The following is a 23,154-nucleotide window of genomic DNA, read 5'->3' as shown; positions in this document are numbered from 1 at the left end:
GGGGTCAAATTTAAGCATTTTAATCAGGTCCACCTATGCCTGCTGCAAAAAATTTTCATCAGGTTGCTTTTATTGCACTTTTCTGGACTCAACGTGGGTCCCGGCAGTACCCAAAAATACCACTTTTTCAAGGCGTTGATTTTCAGCATTTTTTTAGGCCTTCCTTTGTAAAACCTTATTTTTTCAGGTTACTTTAAGTGAAAGAAAAGGTGCATTTTTTGACAATTCCGGGTCCTGCCGGGATCCCAGATGACCCTGTGGAAAGTTTCCCCGTACCATCCGCACCAGAAAAGTACAGCTGAAGTCACCTGAAAAAATGACATTTTCACAACAGCCACTGCCCTTAAAAAAAGAAAAAGAAAAGTGTCATTTTCTGTCATTTTCGGGTCCTGATGAATATACTCCTGGATGAGTAGAGTGCAGTTAAAACATGAAAATTTAGATTTTTTGACAGCCACAGACCTGAAAAAAAACCCAGGTTTTCTATGCTCGAACTACAAACATATTCCATGCCAAAAATCCACCCCTCAAAAGTGGCATTTTGCGCCATTTTTGGGTCCTGCTAGAACCCAGACGAAGGTGTGGGAGGGTTCCCCAACCTCCTGGACCAGCAAAGTGCTGTTAAATGAATTTCGCGACAGCCACAGACCTGAAAAAACAGGTTTTGTATGCTCTAACTACAAACATATTCCATGCCAAAAATCCACCCCTCAAAAGTGCCATTTTGTGCCATTTTCGGGTCCTGCTAGAACCCAGACGAAGGTGTGGGAGGATTCTCCAACCTCCTGGACCAGCAAAGTGCTGTTAAATGAATTTCGCGACAGCCACAGACCTGAAAAAACAGGTTTTGTATGCTCTAACTACAAACATATTCCATGCCAAAAATAACCCTCGATAAGCGTCTTTTTCTTACATTTTGGGGTCCTGCTGGGACCCCTGATGAGGGTGGGTGAATCCCCCGTCACCTGGACGATTTAAGTACAGTTAAAATGACATGAAAAATATGATTTTTCAACAACCACGGTCCTGAAAAAAGGAAAAACAAGTTTTCTATGCTCCAACTACGAACATATTACATGCCAAAAATAGACCCCTGCAAAAAAATTGATTGATTGAAAATTGATTTTGCGACCACTGCGGACTTGGAAAAAAAAAAAAGAAAATCGACCACTGGGAAACCACAGATGAGGAAGTGGGAGGTTTCCCCCGGTGGAAAAAACAAATACAACATTTTAATATTAATAAAGGTAAACATAACGTTTTTTAAGAAGCATGCATTTTTAGCCTGAAAGGACAAATACACTGCTGATCAAAATCTTAAGAACAGTTGAAAAATTGCTAGAATTAGCATTTTGCACATTTGTATCTTAATGAGGTTTTAAGTAGAGCTACAATACAAAAAACAAGAAGGTATCCACCTGTCATTGTCCCATGTTTGATGCTCCCTGGCAAAGTCTAAACGGGCAGTTTTGTGGCGTTGAAGGAGACGAGGTCTTTGAATTCATTTTTTGTTTTTTAAACCCACAGATGCCATGTGATGGTTATTGCGCTGCGGTTGGCACCAGTAAGGGCCTTGTTGTGGGTGGAAGACCGCCCTGTGTCTTGATGGACAACCAATCGGATCCTACGGCTCGGTGCAGGTGTGATTTTTTTAGGGGTGGGGTCTACCACTTGATTTTTTTGTTCCATAATGCTCAGGATCTTTCAAAAAATGTAGAATGACTGATTTACTGCACCCAGCAATGACACGCTGCGAGAGGCCTTGCTGATGCAGCTTGACAATCTAACTACGTTCAAAAAGAGAAAGCTTCTTAGCTTTAGCCATCAGGAGGGCATGACAGTGTGAATGCCTGACAGAAAATGAACATTTTGAGCAGATTTTGGCTTTTATAGCCTGTGGTCTTAAACTTTTGATCAGCCTATTTCAGTTTAATTGTTGTTTTCAATAAAATACTTTTTCAAAGTGCTTTTTGTCTCCCTCCCCCTTCTTGTTTTTGCATATTGTAGCTCTACTTAAAACCTCATTAAGATCCAAATGTGCAAAATGCAAACTCTAGCAGTTTTCAACTGGTCTTAAGATTTTGATCAGCAGTGTATGTGAGGGAATTTTAAGGAAGAGTTCAATGCTAATTTGACCTCAGGTAAGAAAATAAACCATTTGTGAATCTGTGCTGTGCAAACACAAAGCTAACACGGGCTCATAAAGTTAAGTCATAAAACTATATTTATAAATAAAAAGGCATTTCCTTGATAAAAGAGTAGTGTGAAAGACATGGTAAGAATTTGTATCACTATACATTGCAACAGGACAAACTAAAAATGCTGGGGTTATCAGAAGAAAATGTACTTATGTGGTGTACAAATGACTTTGTAAGCGGGAGGCTCATGTTTAGCACAGATCAACTACATACAGGATAAAAAAAAAAACAACATTCCAACAATAAGAAGGTCTGTGATTCTCTTGAACAACATTTTTTTCCTTTCTCGAGCAAATATTTAAGTCTGAACAAGATTAGTGTTTCATACAGCTTTGTTCATGTTAGAGGTAAGACCTGGACATGTGCAGGGGGGGGTTGGGAAGGCAGGCAAGGGCGAAGACAAAAATAAATGAAAAACATCCACGTAGAAAAGCGCTGAGTCATCCTCCCCATCTGTCTGTTTCCACCAATTCCCTCCCCTCTCGGGCTTTGTCCTTGCACAAACTCTTCCCCACTGAGGGCCGGAAACCGACAGGCGCTTTGGTTCCATCTTGGGTGAGGGGCGGGGAAGTGTTTTTTCTTCACTGAAGAAAGTATGGCCACAACTACTACAGAAGAGAAGCACAAAAGAGGAGGAACATGTTTTTTTCCACACACAGCACACACAAGACTGATTGCATCCATGCTTTTAGGAATCGAGGCCTTGAAATACAGCTGCTGCAATCTTCACACCCAGTCTGCTACTCTCTCAACCGATCGCCCTCTAACCCGAGTCACATGACATCTACAAAGAACTCGCCAGCGTTGCCCACGGCCATCCGCAAGGACTGGCGTGACGCAGTGAGCTCAGGGGGGGCCGAGGCCAGTTCCCTGCCCGGCGGGGCGCCGGGGGCCGCCGTAGGCAGATGTGGCGGCTGCGGGGGCAAGCCGGGCGGCCCGTAGATGAGGCCTTGCCCGTAGGCTAACGAATGGGAGTGGGCACTGCGGTGGCTCAAGGAGCTACGGACGCTTCGCTCGCTAGGGGGAGCCACGGAGCGCTCGCTGGGAGCTCGGTGGCTCCTGATCTCAGGTTCGCTCCCGCTGCCGCCAGATTTCCGCCCTTCGTTCTTGCTGCAGTTCGAACCGCTGCTTTCTGTGGAGCGAGTAGAGCAGACGGTGGTTATTAGTCACACATAAATCATTGACTAACATGAGCTGCTTGCTCCCATCAGGGTGCCAGTAAAGGAAGCCACACTCAACTGACCTACTTTTCAGAAATGACATGCTTTCACTTTACGGCCACACAAAGGACTGTCATTTTCACACAAGATCCTGGTGGAGCTTTAATGCCGAACACAAAAACAACAGCACAGGGTGACCCTTATTCTATACTTCATGCGTTATGGGATAACAGCGAGACAGGATGTGCGAGCAGACTCGGTACATACTGGCTGTTACTTAAGCAAACGGCTGCAACCACAATGTCTGACTTTCCACTTCTACGTGGTGAATAAATACATTAAATACAGGTTGGCAGACGAGAGGGGGTGCTGCAGAGATGTGGGCTGGAGGAAATATTTGTGCGCTCCTGCACAGAGGAAGGCTATGTTCTTTTACGACTTTGAAGATAGCAACTGTAAATATGCTTCACTGGACCTTTTCTGGATTCAGAGACATTACACCAGGGGTGTCCAAACTTTTTCCACCAAGGGCCGCACGCTGAAAAATCCAAGTATGCGGGGGCCATTATTCCGTTTTTTATATATTTTATATAGGCATTTTTTTTATATTTAAAGAAAAAAAAACAGCCTGCATCTCAGCTGTGTGATTGGTAACAAAATGGATTATTAATATGAACTTTTTCTCCTTACGTTTTCCTCATCGTTCCTTTTTATTTTTTACAAATATTTCTCTGCTTTCTTCTTGTACATTTTTTCTTGTAATATTAAGTGTTTCTCATATTTGGACTATTATCGTAGTATTTCTTTTACCCAACCTAATTTTCCTAAAATTACAACTTAAAAAAATATATACATTTTGTCTTTAATTTTTCAGCTCTATGCTGTTTATTTCTTTGCAATTATGATTTTATTCTCCTAATATTTTGTCTTTAGTCATAAAATTACTGCTGATTTTTCCATTTTTACTGTCCCCCCCATGTTTCTTTCTTTTTATTTTTGTTAATTTTTTTTTACAATGTGCCAAGGGCCGTAAATGGTCCCCGGGCTGCACTTTGGACACCCGTGCATTACACTGAATGCAATATACACAGTATCTCACAAACGAGTAAAGCCCTCATTACTGTACATCTTCTCAAGGGACAATACTGTAGAAATACCGTAGACACAGCTTGTATAGCGGTATATAGATTTGCTATTCATTGAAAATGACAACACAGCCATTATTTAAATAGTTGGCTACACAAGTGAGGACCAAGATAAATATGACATGCACTGCGACACTGCGAAGCAGAGCAGGACCCCCTCCCTTTCCAACATGATGACGAGCCCAAACATACTTCCAAGATGACAAGTGCCTTCCAGAGGAAGCTGAAGGTCAAGGCGAGAGAGTGGGCAAGTATTACTCGACACCTGAACACCATTGAGCACTTGTGGGGAATTCCGCAAGCGGAAAGTGGAGGAGCCCAGCATATCAAACATCCACCAGCTCCGTGATGTCATCACGGTGGAGTGGAAGAAGATTCCAGTAACGACCTGTGTAGCTCTGGTGAATTAATTTCAAAATAAAGTATCGCGATATTCAACTTTATGATGGATTATTGCGGTATGACGATCACTGTGCACTTTATAAAGTGTAATTCTGTTTGTACTCCATTTAAATTATGCTGCAAAATCTAAACTATAAAATGTATTTTTGGGGTGGTTGTTTTTTTTCACCCCTATAAGCGCACAGATACATCATAGGTTATTAAGAGCAATTAGGCATGGGCCGGTTACTGGTTTCAAGGTACACCACGGTATGAAAAAGTCAGTTTCAAAACCTCTAAAGTTTTGCGTCATACCGTTTCTACTAGAGATGCTCCAATCAGTTGGCTGATTTCTATAAAAAAATCATTTGATCGGCATATGCCAATAAATGCCTTTCAACGCCGATCACAAAAGTCGATCACCCGTGGCTAGTACGATTGCACTCCGCAGCGATCCCTGCGTGCAGTGTAGTGTCATGCCCTAACTAACGTCTTGGGCAGCGTCCTCCTCCCACTTTCCTTCACACCGTGCAGGCGTGCCAAACAAAAACAATCATGTCTGCCATGTGGAACTTAACCGCCAACGCATGCCACGAAAACTATCTTGCAGGGGTAGCATGTTAAAAAGCTTTAATTGAATAGGGCACTTGAAGAACAAACACCGGGCGGAGTATGTTGAGTTTGAGGCTCTCGGTGTGATCATCAGTCCAACGCCAGCTAATGCAGCCATGTGGACACTCGCCCGTATGTGCGTGACAGTCTGAAGGCTGAGCTAATAACCAGAAGAATAAGTCAATTCATCGGCCGATATGACCAGCCTAAGTATATTAGTGCGTGTGTGAATGTATAAACAAGAGGCATTAACTTAAATTTTTTGAAGAAAGGCGTTTTATGAGTACATTTCCTTGTATTTCCTTACAGCGCAGCCTTGCCACATCCAATATGGCGGCGACGCTGAAGTACGGCTCAGCAACGCGGCGTCTACGTATATGGTTTTGACAACAGCGCTTCCTGTTTCCCAGCATTCCTTGCTGTACTGTTGTTGTAAATCGCTAAGTTACATGTTTAGAGTTCACATAGTTGTCGTTATTCTGCATTATTTGTTGGTAGTGTCTTGTCTGTTGTTATCTACCTATTACATTACATTGTTGTATGATTTTTTTTTTAGCTCTTTCTCTGAAAAAACAAAACATCGCTAGTAAGACTAGTGTGTGGAATGGTAATCCGCTGTGATTTCTAAGGATCTGGTAAGTTCATTGTGAGCTTTGTTGTTACTCTGATTGTTTAAATATAGAGTTACCTTATTCCCACAGACTTGTGAGCAGCACAGTACTAACTTCACGATGCAGCAAGTTCAACAGTTTTGCAAATTTGTGAGCTAAGCGCCTCTGTATTGGCTTTTATTGTAGGGGAAAGAAAACGATACTGATCTTGGCCGATATCACGTTTTTATGCCAGTACCAACATCTCTAGTTTTGACTTATTTTCACAAGACAGTAAATCTATACTGTTAAACACTGACTACGCCACGTTATATCCAAGTTTCATTTCGATAGTATTATCCCTTGAGAAGGTATAATAAAACGACTCCTGAAACTTGAAGAGTGTACTTCACTCTTCACTCACCGCTGTGCTGGCTTCCTGCACTGCCAGCAGCTGGCCCACCATGGAAGGGTTGTGACAGGTCATATGGGTGAGGGATGGGGAACTGGTAGGGCAAAGGCATAGGCCACGGAGCTGCCCCGGGGTGAGGCAGAGGAGGGAGGGTATCCTGATCTGAGGCGCCCCCACTTGAACCATCTTGGTCATGGAGAGACAGGTGGGTCATATCTGAGAGAGGGAGAAATGAACATTGAGTTTTAATTATTTGTGTTTACACTCGCATGTTTTACTGAAGAGTCCACTTACTGCCACACAGGTCTCCAAACACATAGTAGCACTGCTCAGAGAAGGTGATCTTGTTGACAGTATGTCGGATGTAGCCAGCCTTCAGCAAGTTGCTGGCGTATTTACGGGCTTCTCTGCGGTCTGTAAAGCCTTCCACGTGATGGAAGAGCCAGTCCACCACATCAGAACCTGACAAAACAAACAACATAAACATTTTAAGGTTCAAAAACGACTTGTGAACACTGAGGCATGCTTTTCCAGTTGTACCAATAAAGGCATTTGCGATGGTGATCTTCAGCCACATCCTGTCTCGCACTTCCAGGCCTGACTCTGGACATGCCATGGCCTTAGCAACCGTTGCCATGTCAGTGTGAATGGAGAGGTGGAAGTCATCAAAACCTGGGAGGATGCAGAGGCACAGAGTTGAAGTCTTTGTTTCTTCCTTTCAATGAATGAATGAATGCAAACAAACCGATCTGCTTTAGAAATCATCATAAATAATGTTTGCTTTCCTGTGGCCTGGATTGAACAGGGAATCAGAATGGATTATACTAGCTTTGTTTAACTTGGACTTCAATCTTGACAACACTTCCAAGCTGTTTAATAACTTCTAGAACAGAATGTCCTCCCTACAACACCAACACAGACATACTTACCCATTGAAGTTCACTTTTGTTTTGTGAAAGATTATATTTTTGGTAATTTGGATGTTGTGATTCATGTTTTCCTCTCCACTAGCTGCTAAACTTCAAAAAGAATTCTTTTGCGATGTCTGCTGGGAGTAAATTGTTTGATGTATCTTTTATTCATCTGCTTCTAGGGTTAAGGCTTAAATATTTACTGACAATAGCCTTACAGCCATAATCCCTTCCTTCATGTCTTACCTCTTACCTTCATACCATAAGACTGTATCCAGCCCAGAACAGCTTTCTGCTTGTGTGTGAGTGTTTTGACTGATGCAATTTTCAGCAACCATGTAAGTGTTGGCATGGCATCTTTCACCTTTTCCTCTTCAAGTGTTAACAATGGCATGGTTACAGACTGTGCACATATCCAAACTATATTTTCAGCACTAAAGCAGAACTACAACCCCAAGGAGAATATGTATAAATCCGATCAAGCAAATGTCATGAAACAAAAGGGTGGAAAATGAAAGTCTGCTCAAAGATTACAGGGAAGATGAAAGTTGTGACTTGTGGCTGACTTTGGACATGTGTTATTGAACAGATGGAAGCTAGCTGTGGGCTGAACAGTCAAATCTGGAGCACAGACTAGTCGCTGGAATGCAGTGAGAGGGCAGGGCTCTGCAAGATTTACTAACATGTCTAAGGGGGATACTGGTATTGCTGAAATTTGGTAGGTCAGGGTGTAGAGGGGAGGTTTCCAAAGGCGTATGGTACTTCGATGTTCAAAAAGAGAGATGCAAAGGGTGAGCAATTAATAAAAAATAAATAAATAAATAAAAATGCAAAATCAGAGTAGAACGGGAAAGGTAAGGGAGACTCGTGAAAGGTCATCACATACAGATGATGACGGACGGGCCTTACGTTCAGTTTCTGGAATGGAGCTGCTGATGGAGGAGCTTGTGGAGGTGACGGTGCTCATGGAGGGGCTCATGCCGTAAGGGGGATACACCCCAGTCATTGCTGCGGTATGAGACACCCACGCAGCAGGATCAATTGGTCGAATTGGCTCACCTGTAGAATTAAACGTAGCATGGTTACAGAGACGACAAACTAGATCGATGAAAACCAAAATAACCACTCACTTCTCGGCAGAGCAAAGCAGCTCCGTGGGTTTGGATCCCAGCATTTGGCAACAGTCAGAGTTATGGGACTGGTTATACACAAACACAACATTTACACATATTGTGTTAAAACGCACGTGAAAATGAATCCAAACTAGTGTGTTCGTGTCTTTTGATGAGCATATGATGTTACCCAGGCTTGTGCACAATGTCCCTCAGCACTCGAACTGCATCATCATTGCTCATGTTCTCAAAGTTGATGTCGTTCACCTGCAGGGAACCCACAAAAAGAGAACAAAGTTCAACACGACAATTATCTTTTGTGGATTACCTTCTTCTGGACATCTGTCAAGTGAGCAGTCTTCCCCATGCCTACTGACCCAGGCTGAGAGACCACTTAGATGTCAGGAAACCTTTGCAGGTGTTGTGGGTTAATTCACTGATTAGAGTGTGAGCCCATGACTTTCCAATATTGAACTTTTCACGTTGGCTGTGTCTAAATCCAAGATCTGCAGCCTACTAGTCCAAATTAGGAAGTCTGTGAAGCCTCCTCCAAATGTGTCTGACAAATGTGTCCTCCTCCTCCACTGAATGGAAGTCTGCATTCAGACCAACCTTTGTGGCCCTTCATATCCCAAGATTCTTTGTGTGCTTCCGTCCAGCCCTTAAAAAAAGGCAACACTACGGTGCCAAGCACCGAATGTCTGGCCTTCATCGACGAAGTAGGTTACTGGCCTTGTTGGCTGCAAACCCTTAAAATGGACACAGCCAGTGACAAATTTGGGGTTTTCATTTTCAGTTTCCATAATCAAACTTGCAACAAATAAAGGCTTGAAATATTAAACTTTTTGTGTAAATAATCTATATAATATAGTATATAGGTTTCACTTTCTGAAATGAGTGATAAAAAAAAAATATTGAACTTTTTCTTAGTTTTTTCATGTACCTGTATGTCAACACAAACAGGCTCCTTACTAAACTGTTTTTGTGTCTATTATTTCAGTTATAAAGGTTTCACAGCCTCAGGAACCACAGAGGCATTAGTGGGACTTGCCGCGTTTAAGCCCGTATATAACTGACCTTGTTACGATCAACAGTTTAGATCGGGGTGTCCAACCTTTTTCACATGTTTGATGCTCCCTGGCAAAGTTTAAAACGGGCAGTTTTGTCGTGTTGAAGGAGACAAGCTCTTTGAATTTGTTTTTTAAACCCTTTTCCCGCAGATGCTGTCTGATTGTTATTGCGCTGCAGTCGGCACCAGTAAGGGCCTTCATTTGTGTCTAAGACCGCCTTGTGTCTTGATGGACAGCCAATTGGATCCTCCAGCTCAGCGCAGATGTGATTTTATTGGGTCTACCACTTGACTTTTTTGTTCCATAATGCTCAAGATCTTTCAAAAAATTTAGAATGACTGATTTACTGCACCCGACCTCAGCAGCAATGGCACGCTGCGAGAGGCCTTGCTTAAGCAGCTCGACAATCCGACCACGTTCAAAAAGAGAAAGCTTCTTAGCTTTAGCCACCAGGAGGGCATGATAGTGTGAATGCCTGACAGAAAATGAACATTTTGAGCAGATTTTGGCTTTTATAGCCTGTGGTCTTAAACTTTTGATCAGGTGATCAGTTTTTTTTTTCTTTCTTAAATTCTTACAATTCTCTTAAATGAGTATAGTTGTTTTGTTGGCTACTCCATCAATCTCTGAGTAGATAATTCATGTATTACATATTTTATATAAGAATACATTTGTGTTTCTTGTGCCTTGATACGTTATTTTTGGAAAGATTTCATTTATTTTTAGTTAAAATGGGTATTGTTTAAAATACATTGCTGATTATTATTTTGATTGATAACTTTCATGTTCTTATTTTATATTATTTTTTTATTGCATTAACACTACTCATTAAAACGACTACATACACACACATATATACACACCTTATATTTTAATCATTTTATTATACATACACACACACACACACACACACACACACACACTTATTTATAAACATTAACATTAAACATGGAAATTATGTATGAAATTTATCCAACCATCCATTTTCTATACCGCTTATCCTCACTAGGGTCGCAGGTACGCTGGAGCCTATCCCAGCTGACTTTGGGCGAGAGGCAAGGTACACCCTGGACTGGTCGCCAGCCAATCGCAGGGCACATACAGAGAAACAAATCATTCACACACACATTCACACCTATGGACAATTTGGAGTTGCCAATTAACCTAACATGCATGTTTTTGGAAAATGGGAGGAAACCGGAGTACCCGGAGAACATGGAAACTCCACAGAGATGCCCAAGCGGACATTCGAACCCTTCCTGATCTCCTGACTATGTGGCCAACATGCTAACAACTCATCCACCGTGCGGCCCCTGAAATATATTATACACATTATTTTTCATTTTTAGATTTTTAAATATATCAATTATCATATTAGTAACAGTTCAGCTTTTTCTATTTATATTGTGTCTTTTTGCTGTAGTTTTCCCATTTTTGCTGTAAAAAAAAAAAAAACATTCTATTTTTACAATGTGCCACTGGCCAATAAAAAAACCTAGCCTTGGGTCGCACATTGGACACCCCTGGTTTAGACGGACAACTAATTGTACAATGCTGACAATGTGTATCTGTAGTCTGAGATGAACATCCCCAGTTCCTGTCTCCATATTGGTTTGGCATATAGTTAATTAAACCAGCTGGTAAACAAAAAAGCTTGGGCAAAAATGAAACTGGAAAGCTAACATTAACAAAGCCTCATCAGCAGAAAATGAAATCATTAGTGGCAGAAGTTGGAAAATTAAGGGAAAAAATTTAAGTATCTTAAATCATCCTTTAGAGGAACCATGATGGCTGCTGGAAATTACGACTGCTTTCACGCCTTCACGTCAAAAGCCTGACATGCATCGGCCCACATGCACATTCCTGAAGTCCAAGGTATGCACTGGCACGCACTTTGACATTCCCTGTGTGCATTTTACAGCAAACAACCACACACACCTGCAACAGCATGTCCCCGGGCTCAATACGTCCGTCTGCAGCCACTGCCCCACCCTTCATGATGGAGCCAATGTAGATTCCTCCGTCTCCTCTCTCGTTACTTTGGCCCACAATGCTGATGCCCAAGAAGTTGTACTTCTCTGAGAGTATTAAAGAGAAGGAATTACAAAGACAATGTATGCAATTACATTTACAAACATCAGGTATATGCATCCACTGTGTCTACAGTGCACACTTACCCATGTTGAGAGTAACCGTGATTATGTTGAGAGACATGGTGGAATCTGTGATGCTGCTGAATGATGATGACTGGACAAAACAATAGTATTAGGAGACGAGCTCAATTAAAATGATCCAAAATTGATACATCTAAATAGGGAACTATGTAGATGTCTAGTTGTAAAAGCATGCATGAGAGGTGGTCTTACTCTGTCCAGATTGGAGGCTTTGGGTTTCCGCCGACGGCGCCGATGTCGTCTCATTAAACGAGAGGAGCTTTGTTCTGTGGAGCTACTAAACCTGGGTAAATGAGAAACGGATGTCTGTGTGAAATTACTGTTTCACAAGAACTAATGAGTAGATAATTATAGCCATCTCATGAAAAAAAAAATTCTACTGTTTAATGATGTAGACTTAGTCAGTGTGGAACGCAAACTTTACAATTGGAATGTACCAATTCTTTAAAATGTCTTTTTTTCACTGCAACTCTAAATATATTCCTCCAGCAAACACCTTTTGTCAGCGGGAACTGTACAGTGTGAAAAGCTACATGGGGCATCTGACCTGCTGGTAGCATCATCATCGTCTGAATCAAAGCAGGAAGTGGACTCCAGCTCGCTGCTCATGAAAGAAGAGCAGCTGTCGTACTCTGCGACTCCACGTCCCACTGCCCGTGATGAGTAACCATTCTGCCTTCCGCCTGTGGCAGAAACAAAGCATCAATACTCATGTCAAGTGGCAATACGTACTTTCCATCCAAAAAAAAAGCTTAGCTAACAGTATATTCACACAGCCATACAGCACATATTTATCCACTGTGAAAAGACTTCCTGACCATGGTCACTGTGTTTTCGCCTGGGCTTCTCCCTCTCCCTTCTTTGCGACACTACAGAGCCTGTCTCAGTGTCGTTGTCCAAACTGTCCCGGCCGCTTGCTGCTTTCCCACTATAGATGGTGGCAGTGTACAAAAGGAAGAGATTATCATAGTCACTAATAGCATTGCATCAATATTAGCATTCACCAATTATTCACCAATTATTATAACAAATGTTTGCAAGCTACAACATCTGCAGCTATCCAAGAAAGAATAAAACTATCACTATATGAGGTGAAAGCAAGTCGTAGGTACCATTAAATAAAACCACTCTGCATTCTACAACTATATGCCAGAGTAAAGGCAATTCGAAAACACTAGCTGTGAGAAAAATACACATTGTTTTCCCCCAGACAGTCACAAGGCGTCAACGTCTTCATTTTTGTCTTTCAGTTGTTATTGTGTTTATTAGGAAAGACTGAGGACCTTATTCAAGAAATGCACACACACAAAAAAAAAGTATCTCGCTTCTACAGGCACACTTTGTGCAAAATGTGTCTCTGACTACAATAAAACCCCACGCACACAATATTCTGTTCATGTACTGACTGGTAAGAAGGTGGTCGTGAGTCTCCGATTCCCCCTGTCCTCTCCAAAGGGGGTGCTGCCTCCAAGTCTGCCACTGAGCCTGCGGAACCTGCATCTGTGTGGGCGCCATCTCCAGAGACTAGCTGTGATCAGGAGGAGAGATGCGTCCGTCAGAGGGGAAAAGACTAAAAGACTATTATTCTCCATCCATCCTATGACTATCTCAGCTGACTTCGGGCGACAGGCGGGGTACACCCTGGACTGGTCGCCAGCCAATCGCAGGGCACATATAGACAAACAACCATTCACACTCACATTCATACCTATGGACAATTTAGAGTCTCCAGTTAACCTAACATGCATGTTTTTTTTTTGGAATGTGGGAGGAAACTGGAGTACCCGGAGAAAACCCACGCGCACACGGGGAGAACATGCAAACTCCACACAGAAATGCCCAGGGGAGAATCGAACCCAGGTCTTCCCGATCTCCAGACTGTTACTATATGTATGGCTGTTTAACTGTCACTGCCAAATAGGAGAAATTATGTATCAGTCAATGAAATGTTTGCTACTTTGACTTGTTAAGGATTAAAGGGGAAATAGCATCCGTTTGTTTGTGACTCGTTACATTTCCATCTTCTTTTCACATTAGTGAGCTTTATTTGTTGACAAGCATTTTCAAAGTCGAAGAACAGCAGCTATTTGTTTGATTTACACACACATTAACACATGATCAGTGTGGCACTACTTTGCTCTGTTGTCTTTATGGGTCATTTGCTTGCAGGCAGTCTCATAACTCAAGAGATTATTGAGGCTGATGTCTACAAGCAGTCTGAAGCACTTTTTCCTTCATGTTTTCAACACGTTGTGAATCACCATGTTTGCATCACAATTGAGTTAAATGAACTGTTTGCTCAGTATGTTTACCACAATGTGCGTCCAAATGTTTTGCATTTGTGACTGATCTAACAGTTATCATTAAATGCGACGAGGCTGGATAGATAAAGAGCAATGACGTCCAAGTGTGATTCTTTGTGATCCATGCGTATTACACTGCATCCATTGTGCAAACTTGCAGTTTGCAAACAGCCTGATTAGACTTCGTAAAAGTAATTGTTTATATAATTTATTCAAGAGGTTGCTTGATGTGCACAAAGATAAGCGATTAAAAATCATGTTCAGCTGCTAGTATAATGCATGAGGCCACAGGGTGTTGGCCTGCTGCTGTGCTGTGGTGACAGCAGGCCAAGCCCCTTGGACCCCAGGGAACCATCAATCAACTCATTCAAACAACAATATCACAGTGGAGGCAAACAAGCCAACACACACAGTAACAGAAATAACATTTGGTGGTCAGTGGAATTTTTAAACATGAGATTACAAACATATTTATTTGCAAAAAGAATTAAAAAAAAGGATATTTTCATGACAGACTAAAACTTGGAATCCTAACCTGCTGCCCAACATTAACTATATGTCTTTTACCAAACCTATTTGTAGCAAGAAAACATTGTCAATTTAAATCTGACAGCACACAGCGAGTCTCTTTGCTACGTGGTTATTTTGCCCTATCCTGTGATTTCACTTGCTGTTAATCCAATTTCAAAGTCAAGAAAAGGAGGAAGTGAGGCTGTGTGCTGGTAAACAGATGTCTCTTATATTATGGAGACAGGAGAATGGTGGCTCGGGGACTTCCAAGTGATGGTGTTGTGTGCGTTGACTTGCATAGAGAAGCATTTTAGGATAAAATTGCAAGAAACACTGCATGGGTTGCAGCAGCAGCAGCCTGGGTTCATTATGTGTTAATGATATTATCACGCAGATGCACGGGGCCCTGGAGATGGGATACGGTGGTGCTGGGATTCATTTAGCTGTGTTCTCATTCAAACTCCGATGAGTCAGATGTGGATGTCTTATGCATCACAAGACAAAACAGCCTAAGCATACTACGCCGGGTTGCCGCTACATGTAATTGATCGTGGCGCAGTTAAAAAAACACCAAAAAAAATCATTTTTTAAAAAAAAGGTGTGGCAGCTTATTATTTTTAAACTTGGAAACAATGTTACTCTATTGTATGAATGGATATATATGCTATATATATATAGAGATACAGATACAGCTCATTATTTATGCATAATATTGACAACAATTAGTTTGAAAACAATTTTAAATATCATACAAATGTTTCACTGTGCTTTACTTTGATAAACATGGACCGGAATCGCCTGTCTGCCCTGTTGGCACTTGTGCATGTGTGACCAGTTTGTTGTTATCATGAATGAAAAATGAAACGTAAAATGTGTAGTCAATTGACGACATCTTGTCACAGGCTAATCTTATCTATGCCGGCATGCGTGATTGCTCACGTTTCAATCTCATTCTACTTTCTGGCACCTTTGTTTACACATTTTGCCTGGCTCTCACTACCTCTCTGGCGGCAGCTAGCGAGGTACGCGTCCCGTACGTGAGCTACAAGTGGCTATCACGTTCATGGGATAAAAGCTAACTTGCTTTTTTTAAACTCTCACTTAATCTTGCTCTCTTGTTCTAAATTATAATATTTATAAATACTTGTTATCATTTATAAAGATTTACTTGTCTTCAAAACACTCGATGTATGTCTAAGTTGTTCAACATAAATAGGTAGTGTGTCCAGCTTTAAGACAGTGACGCCATCACAGGGGTCTCCAAAGGTAGCTTGTAAGCTAGCAGAAGCTCACCAGCTGATGTTGAGTATTTCACCAAAGATTATTTGCTTCCTCTTAGCATTTCTATAAGTGTTCAATTCGAACATGACACCTGTATTTAATGACAAATCAGCACACTGAATGGAGATGTGCTTTGAAAATAAAATGACATTTAAATGTTGGCAGTCACATAAAACACAAATAGCTCACCTCTCCTTTCGTTTTCTCAAAGTAGCTTTAATAGTGCTGCAAGTTGGATATATACCTGTGCCATCATTAGAGATGCTCTGATCAGGGTTTTACGCTGCCGATTCAGATACCAATCATCCCGGACTGAAATCAGCCGATACAGATACCGATCACATGGATTAATTATGCATTTTCAATTTATTTATGACGGCTATTGGCCAGGCGTACCGTATAAGAGGGAAAAGTCCGCACAATTGCAAGTTCCCTGCCAGGGGACCCAAAAAATAGGTCATTACCAATAATTCATTCATTCATTAATAAAAAGGGGGAGGAGGGCCATGTGATTTTTTTTCCATGGGACCCAGAATTCCTGGCTGCACCCCTGCTGGCTATATGATATGAAAAAAGGAACCATAAAAATCACTTTAATTTAGTCAAAAACATATTCGACTTACTTTTTGAAGAGAACATGAAACTTCCAGAGGATGACACGCCTTCTTTAAAGGGGACCTATTATGCTTTTCCTCTTTTCTGGCCTACTGTATAAATGTTACAATGTTGTATTCTCGTGTTAAACGATGCCAACGCGTCAGATAATGAGATTTTGCATTTGCAAGTGAGACCTGAAAGCAGTTTCGGACAGCTCTGCACACTGTGTTTTACTGAGTTTTTTTAACATAGAGTTCTATTGACGTCAATGCAACCCAAACTTCCTTATATGGGCATGCCCAGGCAAACACTGTAGCCCTGCCCACCCCCCGCTCTGCTCTGTTCACCGTGTTAGCACGTATGGCTCCCAGGAAATGTTTGTTCGGGTGTGCCTACAGAGGCAAGCATCAGGCAGAAGTGGTTGGAGTTGCTGATTCGCGTCCAGCAAGAGAAAAATATGCTCATCTGTCAACGGCATTTCACACATGACTGTTTTGTGAACATGGGCCAATACGAAGCTGGACTATCCGCCAAACTGTTGCTGAGGTCCGAGGCCTTTCCAACGTTACTTGGTCGTGTTGAGTCACGACAGCAAGCTGTAAGTAACAATTTATCAGTGTCGTAACTGCGTTTATTTTGTGTAAGAAATCGGACAAAAGTTGGTTCGGCAGCTGTCCGGAAGTCCTCGGGAGTGCTTGGGAGTGTGACCAATCACAGCGGAGTGGGTTAGGCGGGAGGCGTACCTGGAGGAGGGCCCGGGGTGGAGTAAATTACACAGACCGTTTGGGCGGGCGGCAAAAAACACTGCAGGAAGAGGTGCACTATCTGGAAACTCTAGAAAGCTTTCTGTGCGGTTTTATCATGTGGAGCTGCTCTATTGGAGTCCAGAACTCAGTACTAAGGCCCGAAAATTTGTATAATTGGATGTGAGAGTACCTTGGTGGAATTTCCACGTACGTGAGAAAGCACCCGGTGAACTCAATGTCTTCTACTGCTGAGAAAGGCTGGTCATCTCGTCCGCTGAATTTAAATTATTTTTCGGGTTATTAGCTTAGCCTTCTGACTGTCACACACATAGCCTACACACCAGTGTTAGCCGCGTGACTACGCTAGCTGCCTTTTGCATGACGATCATACCGTGAGCCTCAAAAACTCACCATACTCCATTGATTGTTTGGTCTTCAAATGCCGTATTAAAGCTTTTTAAAAAGGTGCTAGCCCCGCAAGATAGTTTCTGTGGCATGTGTTGGCAGTTAAGTTCCACACGGCAGACATGATTGTTGTTTGTGAGAGGGGAAAGTGTAAGGACGCTGCCAAAGATGATTGTTAGGTTAAGATACTACACTGCACGAAAGATCGTCGACTTTTGTGATCGTCGTTGAAAAGCATTTATCAGCATTTGCCGATATTATGATTTTTCCACAGAAATCGGTCAATACTGATTGGTGGCTGATTGATCATAGCACCCCAAGCTATAATAAACCTAGACTCTGAATTTATACTGTTTATACGGAACAGATTTCTGTAACAAAAATATTTAAATTGTTATTTTGTTAATTCTGTTATGAATTAAAAAACATCATTGAACCATTAATTTCCCATTTATTTGTATTACTGTAAAACAGGTATTAAATTCAATTTTGGTTTGTGTCAAATAGTAAAAAAATGTTGTACTTTTGTACTAGTCACACAGTACTATTGAACTAAATAGGTCAGGTAACAAAAGGAACCATGACATTTTAGACTCTCACTTTAAGTGCTCTCAGCAACTTTGCCATTAAATTAACAGTTTTGGAATTTTCTCGGTTCATGTTCTGCTGGTTGTTGAAAAAAAGTTAAATAAGTTAATAAATAAATAAGTAATAAAATTTGTTATTTGTCAAAATAAAATGCACTGACTTGGCACAATGGCAGAGGAAATCACTCCTGGCAACACAGAGTGGGCAGATGCAGAGTTCAAAAGTTTGAACAATGCGATGAAGATGACAGAGAAGCTCACTGAGGAACAGAGAGCACCATGGGAGACACACAAGAGTCACTATAGCAACCAGACTGTGGCATGTCCAGAGAGAAAGCAAATGATTGCATTAGTAGTCCCTCCGCCAAGTTCAAACCAAGTGGCAGGATGTTATGTTTTTCCTGTGTTTGTATGTAATGTACAGTGGAAGCTTTTAAAAGACAACAAGTGTGTGTGTGATATAGATGCCGAGAAAATGAAAAAATATATATATAAATAATAAAATTAAATTAATATAATATGAATAAATATATATATATACACACACACACACACACAATATATGCTTTGTGTTATTATTGGTTGTTGGTTTCAACATTTCAGCTTTTTCTCATTGTGCCTTTTGCTGTATTTTTATCATTTTTCCTGTTTTTTAAATTTTACTTTGCTTCTGCAGCGATGCAATGACAAATGGGCCACGGGCTGCAGATGGCCCCTGAGCCACACTTTGAGCACCCCTACTTTTGCAGCTCTTGGTCGAGGTCGGGCTTGCGGCTTCGGCTCCATGAGCAAACCACAACTCTTATTTGGCTTGTTGGCTTAGTGTAGTGGGCGAGCGATGCAGATTGAAGAGAGAGGGGTCAAAGCGCTACAACAGTCAGTCCTTAACGAGCGGCATCGTCACGGCTCAAAGATTTTTTTTTGGGAGATGCATGTCTCTGAAGTTATATTTGTGCCTTAACTTTGAGGTAGCAGAGGCAGATTTTGAGCCCTATTCACGTGTAATAAGTCCCTCCTTCTCTCACTCGACCTTTTTGCTAGCATGGGGGGGCGAGTCGGTGTACTAGTGTACCTCCGGCTGGGTTTTGGGGACCGGTCTCCTTGCTGGGGTTTGCGGTTTGCTGCCTCGATAGCGGCGAGGCGTACTGTGGACAAAATGCGTGCTTGTCGATCGCTCTCCGTGAGGCGAGGGCACTGATGTGATAATACATATTTTTCAAATGTTCTCGTGACCAACCGGCAAAGTCCCAAAGGTTGACTAGTAGCTCACGATTGACAAGTTAGCGACCCCTGACCTGAACCATTAACTTCTGTCTTTTTCTTTCTTGTAGCAGCAAAAATAAGAAGTGTGATGATTACCATAGAACCAGAAATGTAACATATTCCCCTTCCACTGCATCGACTGGACTTGCCATGACTGTACTGTACTGTACTGGCCAGTATTTCACTACAAAACAGTACCGCCTCATTAGTCTGGAAGTCACTACTGCCATGCCATACTGACCGCACAATGAGAGCACTTTCACTGCATGCTCTAAAGGTAGACTTGCATTTTCAAAGTTGAAAGTACACAGTATTATAGTCATGTTCCAATAACTGAAATAATTAACCTATAAACAAAGAGTCACTGACTGCAGAAGACGTAAAACACAACAACACTGCAGCAACTGAACTATACCATCTAATGTAAAGCTCTTGTATGCAAATATTTCAAGAAGTACTGAATTAAATGTGAATTACTTCCAATAGGAAAAACTGATTCTATGTTTGAACCAATGGAAGGTCAACCTTTGAGTTTCCACTGCTCGTGTATTTGTTTGTAACCAGCATAGATGCCGTTTGTTGGTGTTTGACTTTATTTTACTTTTATCAAGTTAACTTGCGTATACTTCACAACTCTGTTAAATTATGTATAGTATTACACTAGGAGGACGGAATCTACCACCATCTGGCTTTATTGTTTGGCCTTGGCGGAGAGGTCTGTCCTTTACTAAGAGCTTCAATCTTGTCGAGCTTGTGACTTTTCCGTGGCGAAAAAGCCAGTTGATGTCCAAGATTTACGTACAGTCAGTAGATTCTATCATGAATGGACACATAGCTGCCAACCAAAAAAAATGGACTCCAACGTACTGTATGTGAACTTACCCATGACACCACACGTCCATTAAAGCAGGGCAGCTTAGCGTTGTCGTCAGATATTTCCTCTTTTACCACCCTGTAAAGTGAACAAAAGCAGGATTTCAGTAAACCTTTACCAAGACAAAAGCACTCTCAGGGTAATAAAACCTGAGGCTGCATTTAGAGCCAATGGAGACAGGCAATCACGAACAAATGGGACAACCTGATTTAATAGTCCACTCACTACACTATTGTTACACAATGCCAGCAACAGTTATATACAATGGCTTTAAAGTTGGACAGTTGAGAACGCTGGTGCCGTGTATTGTCAAACGAGACCAACGATTTCATTCCTGGCTTTCGGTTACATGACTGTGACAACATCTGCACTGGATTAAGAGATAAAATGTGCTCTGACATAGAGAAATGGGGCAAATCTGGTATGAAATGACGTTCTGCCTCAGACAGCTGCATCTGGCAGAACTGCTACGAAGAATCAGCGACGCTTTGCGAACTCTCAGCCTGACAGGTTGCTATTTCTTATTGTGATACTGTTTGACTCCCAGGTGTATTTACAGAGTGTGCTTTTACCTTCTCCTACATGAATACCAGTCCTTTCAAAACATGTCGGTCCCACTTGCTAGTATGCACAAGTTGCTGCCCCACCCTTATTTGAGTTTGACCCAAAAGCCACGAGAGAAACCTGGCTCAAGTGTTTAAAATAGAACAACTACACTCTTTGGGAGGAACTGTCTGCAGGAACATTACACGTATACCTTTTTTTCCAGCCATGTTTTAACACAAAGGGACATGCTCATAAATCTGCCAGAGTGATGAACGGTGCATTCCTGAGTCCAACTCTGCATTCCGAGGACTAATAGACAACAACAGCAGGGGCCTGCTGTACAAACTAGCTCAAACTACCTCTCTGACGTTAGCCTGTTAGCTTGCCATACATCTACCAGCTGCTGACAGAAGTGGCGTTCCTAAGTAGTTATTTTCGGCGTTGTCAACGCTGAGAATAAAGACTTTAATTGTAATTTAGAACTTTCACTAGTGTTCACGACGCCGCCAAGATGCCAAATTTGGTGCAGGCACGGAAAGCTACGAGCAGTGTAAGCTAGCCGCACAAGCAATGTAAACAAACGGTATGGAGACGCTAAACAGAGCTGCTAGCCCGCTAGCGGCTAACAAAGGAACGCTAATGTAGCTAGCAAGTGGTCGACAGCCAGGTGAAGTGATGACAAGCCAGCTGGCTGCGCTGTTGGCTTTTTCCCCCCTCTCCAGACTCTAGCGGCACTTACCGTTAAAACACAACAATGACACACTGAAATCACATTAAAAACAGGCCAACAGTTACCCGAAGTCATCGTCCATGGATTTGAAGAAGAATTTGTAATTTGGTTTCTTCAGGACATTTTTGAAGTCTGCCAAAGTGACTTTGTCCGCTGGCACAGACAGTTTCACCAAATATGGTGTCTCCTGGTCGTCGAGGTGGTAAATAATTTTCGTCTCCCCCATCTCGGAGTGCGGCTGAGGCGCAGCAGGCAGGGCGCATCAAGCCGAGGGCCTGGCAGGCTCCCTCTCGGGCCCCGACTCCCCGTGGCGTTAGCGGCGGTTGTGCCGTGGTCCTCCCGGCTCTCCCTGGTCGTCCTACTCGCTGCGTAGCCGTGGTTGCCTTTTCTACGCCAGCTAGCCAGCTCAACCCCCCCTCCCCTAAAAACGTCCTTATTCCACAGTACACTTTCCGCAAGCAGATGAGCGGTAGTTTCAGAGACTGATTTAACTTCCTACGGGATTGAAAAGACTGAAAGGCGAGGATACAAAAATCTCGATGATTTTCTCTCGCTAGCCACCAAGCTCGGCTGTTTGGTTGCACACGAAACTGCATTAAATCTCTCAAGGCTGTCTCGAAACGACGCCACTCACAGGTCAGGAGGAGAACTGCAGCTACCATCTCGCTAGAAGACTTGGAATGACAGCGATGAGCACGCTCTTAAAAAATAATACATGGCTTCTACGAAAAAAAATAGTTGCGTCTAATAATGTAATGACAACAACTTTAAAAATTATGTACAACAGACAGCTTAAACTGAGTTGGAAAAATTATGTTTTTCTGTTCCGCCAAGAAGAATTTTAACTTGTATGGACTTAATATATGGACGCTCAGTCACTTTCTAAAAGTGTATTGCTCTAAAAATTAAGTTGATACAATGACTTTTCAACACTGTTGAACATGATTTTTAAAATAAAATGTACTTAATTAGCACAGCTATTACCGTTTACTTTTAAATGGATATGAGTTTAACTATCCATCCATACATTTTCTATACCGCTTCTCCTCATTAGAAGGGATATGCTGGAGTATGGGGGTATGCTGGAGCTTATCCCAGCTGACGGCAGGCGGGGTACACCCTGGACTGGTCACCAGCCAATCGCAGGGCACATATAGACAACCATTCACACTCGCATTCATACCTATGGACAATTTAGGGTCGCCAATTAACCTAACATGCATGTTTTTGGAATGTGGGAGGAAACCGGAGTACCCGGAGAAAACCCATGCACGGGGAGAACATGCCCAATGGAGATTCCAACCCAGGTCTTCCCGATCTGACTGACTGGGTGGCCAACAATTCCCAACATAGTAATTTCATTTAAATCAGTATATTATAATCTTTATTTTGAAAAGGATGTATTTAATTAAGTTACTGTACTAGATATGCTGCCTTAGTTTTTACAGTGTAGCACATGGGTACATGTTACATAAAAATACATACAAAAATCACAGAGGATAAAATAAACAAGACTGCATCTGTTTTCGAAGTGTGGCCTCACTGTG

The 23,154-nt window shown here is 42.0% G+C and overlaps 1 protein-coding gene across 1 annotated transcript; it reads right to left on the bottom strand.

Annotated features, from left to right (window-relative positions):
• Positions 1–1,123: 1,123 nt before the first annotated feature.
• LOC129171919 (segment polarity protein dishevelled homolog DVL-3-like) lies at positions 1,124–22,214 on the bottom strand. The gene is made up of 15 exons (XM_054761069.1): positions 21,673–22,214; positions 20,340–20,409; positions 13,172–13,293; positions 12,584–12,693; positions 12,313–12,448; positions 11,958–12,048; positions 11,769–11,838; positions 11,530–11,669; positions 8,712–8,788; positions 8,540–8,607; positions 8,319–8,468; positions 7,039–7,170; positions 6,793–6,960; positions 6,511–6,714; positions 1,124–3,330 (listed from the first exon to the last, which is right to left on the bottom strand). The coding sequence occupies exons 1-15, from the start codon at positions 21,831–21,833 to the stop codon at positions 2,972–2,974; spliced, it is 2,058 nt and encodes a 685-aa protein (XP_054617044.1). The 5' UTR covers positions 21,834–22,214; the 3' UTR covers positions 1,124–2,971.
• Positions 22,215–23,154: the final 940 nt, after the last annotated feature.

The sequence above is a fragment of the Dunckerocampus dactyliophorus genome, chromosome 2 (genome assembly GCF_027744805.1).
Source record: "Dunckerocampus dactyliophorus isolate RoL2022-P2 chromosome 2, RoL_Ddac_1.1, whole genome shotgun sequence".
Lineage (NCBI taxonomy): Eukaryota > Metazoa > Chordata > Actinopteri > Syngnathiformes > Syngnathidae > Dunckerocampus > Dunckerocampus dactyliophorus.
This window is presented reverse-complemented; position numbering and strand designations above follow the sequence as displayed.

What these genes read in the sequence shown, in the direction of transcription:
- LOC129171919 (XM_054761069.1), bottom strand. Translation starts at nt 21,833, where the DNA reads ATGGGGGAGACGAAAATTATTTACCACCTCGACGACCAGGAGACACCA. An exon ending in AAGCCTCCAATCTGGACAGA is followed by an intron (nt 11,839 to 11,957) that starts GTAAGACCACCT and finishes TGTTTTGTCCAG; the next exon opens with TCATCATCATTCAGCAGCAT. An exon ending in GTTTGGAGACCTGTGTGGCA is followed by an intron (nt 6,715 to 6,792) that starts GTAAGTGGACTC and finishes TCCCTCTCTCAG; the next exon opens with ATATGACCCACCTGTCTCTC.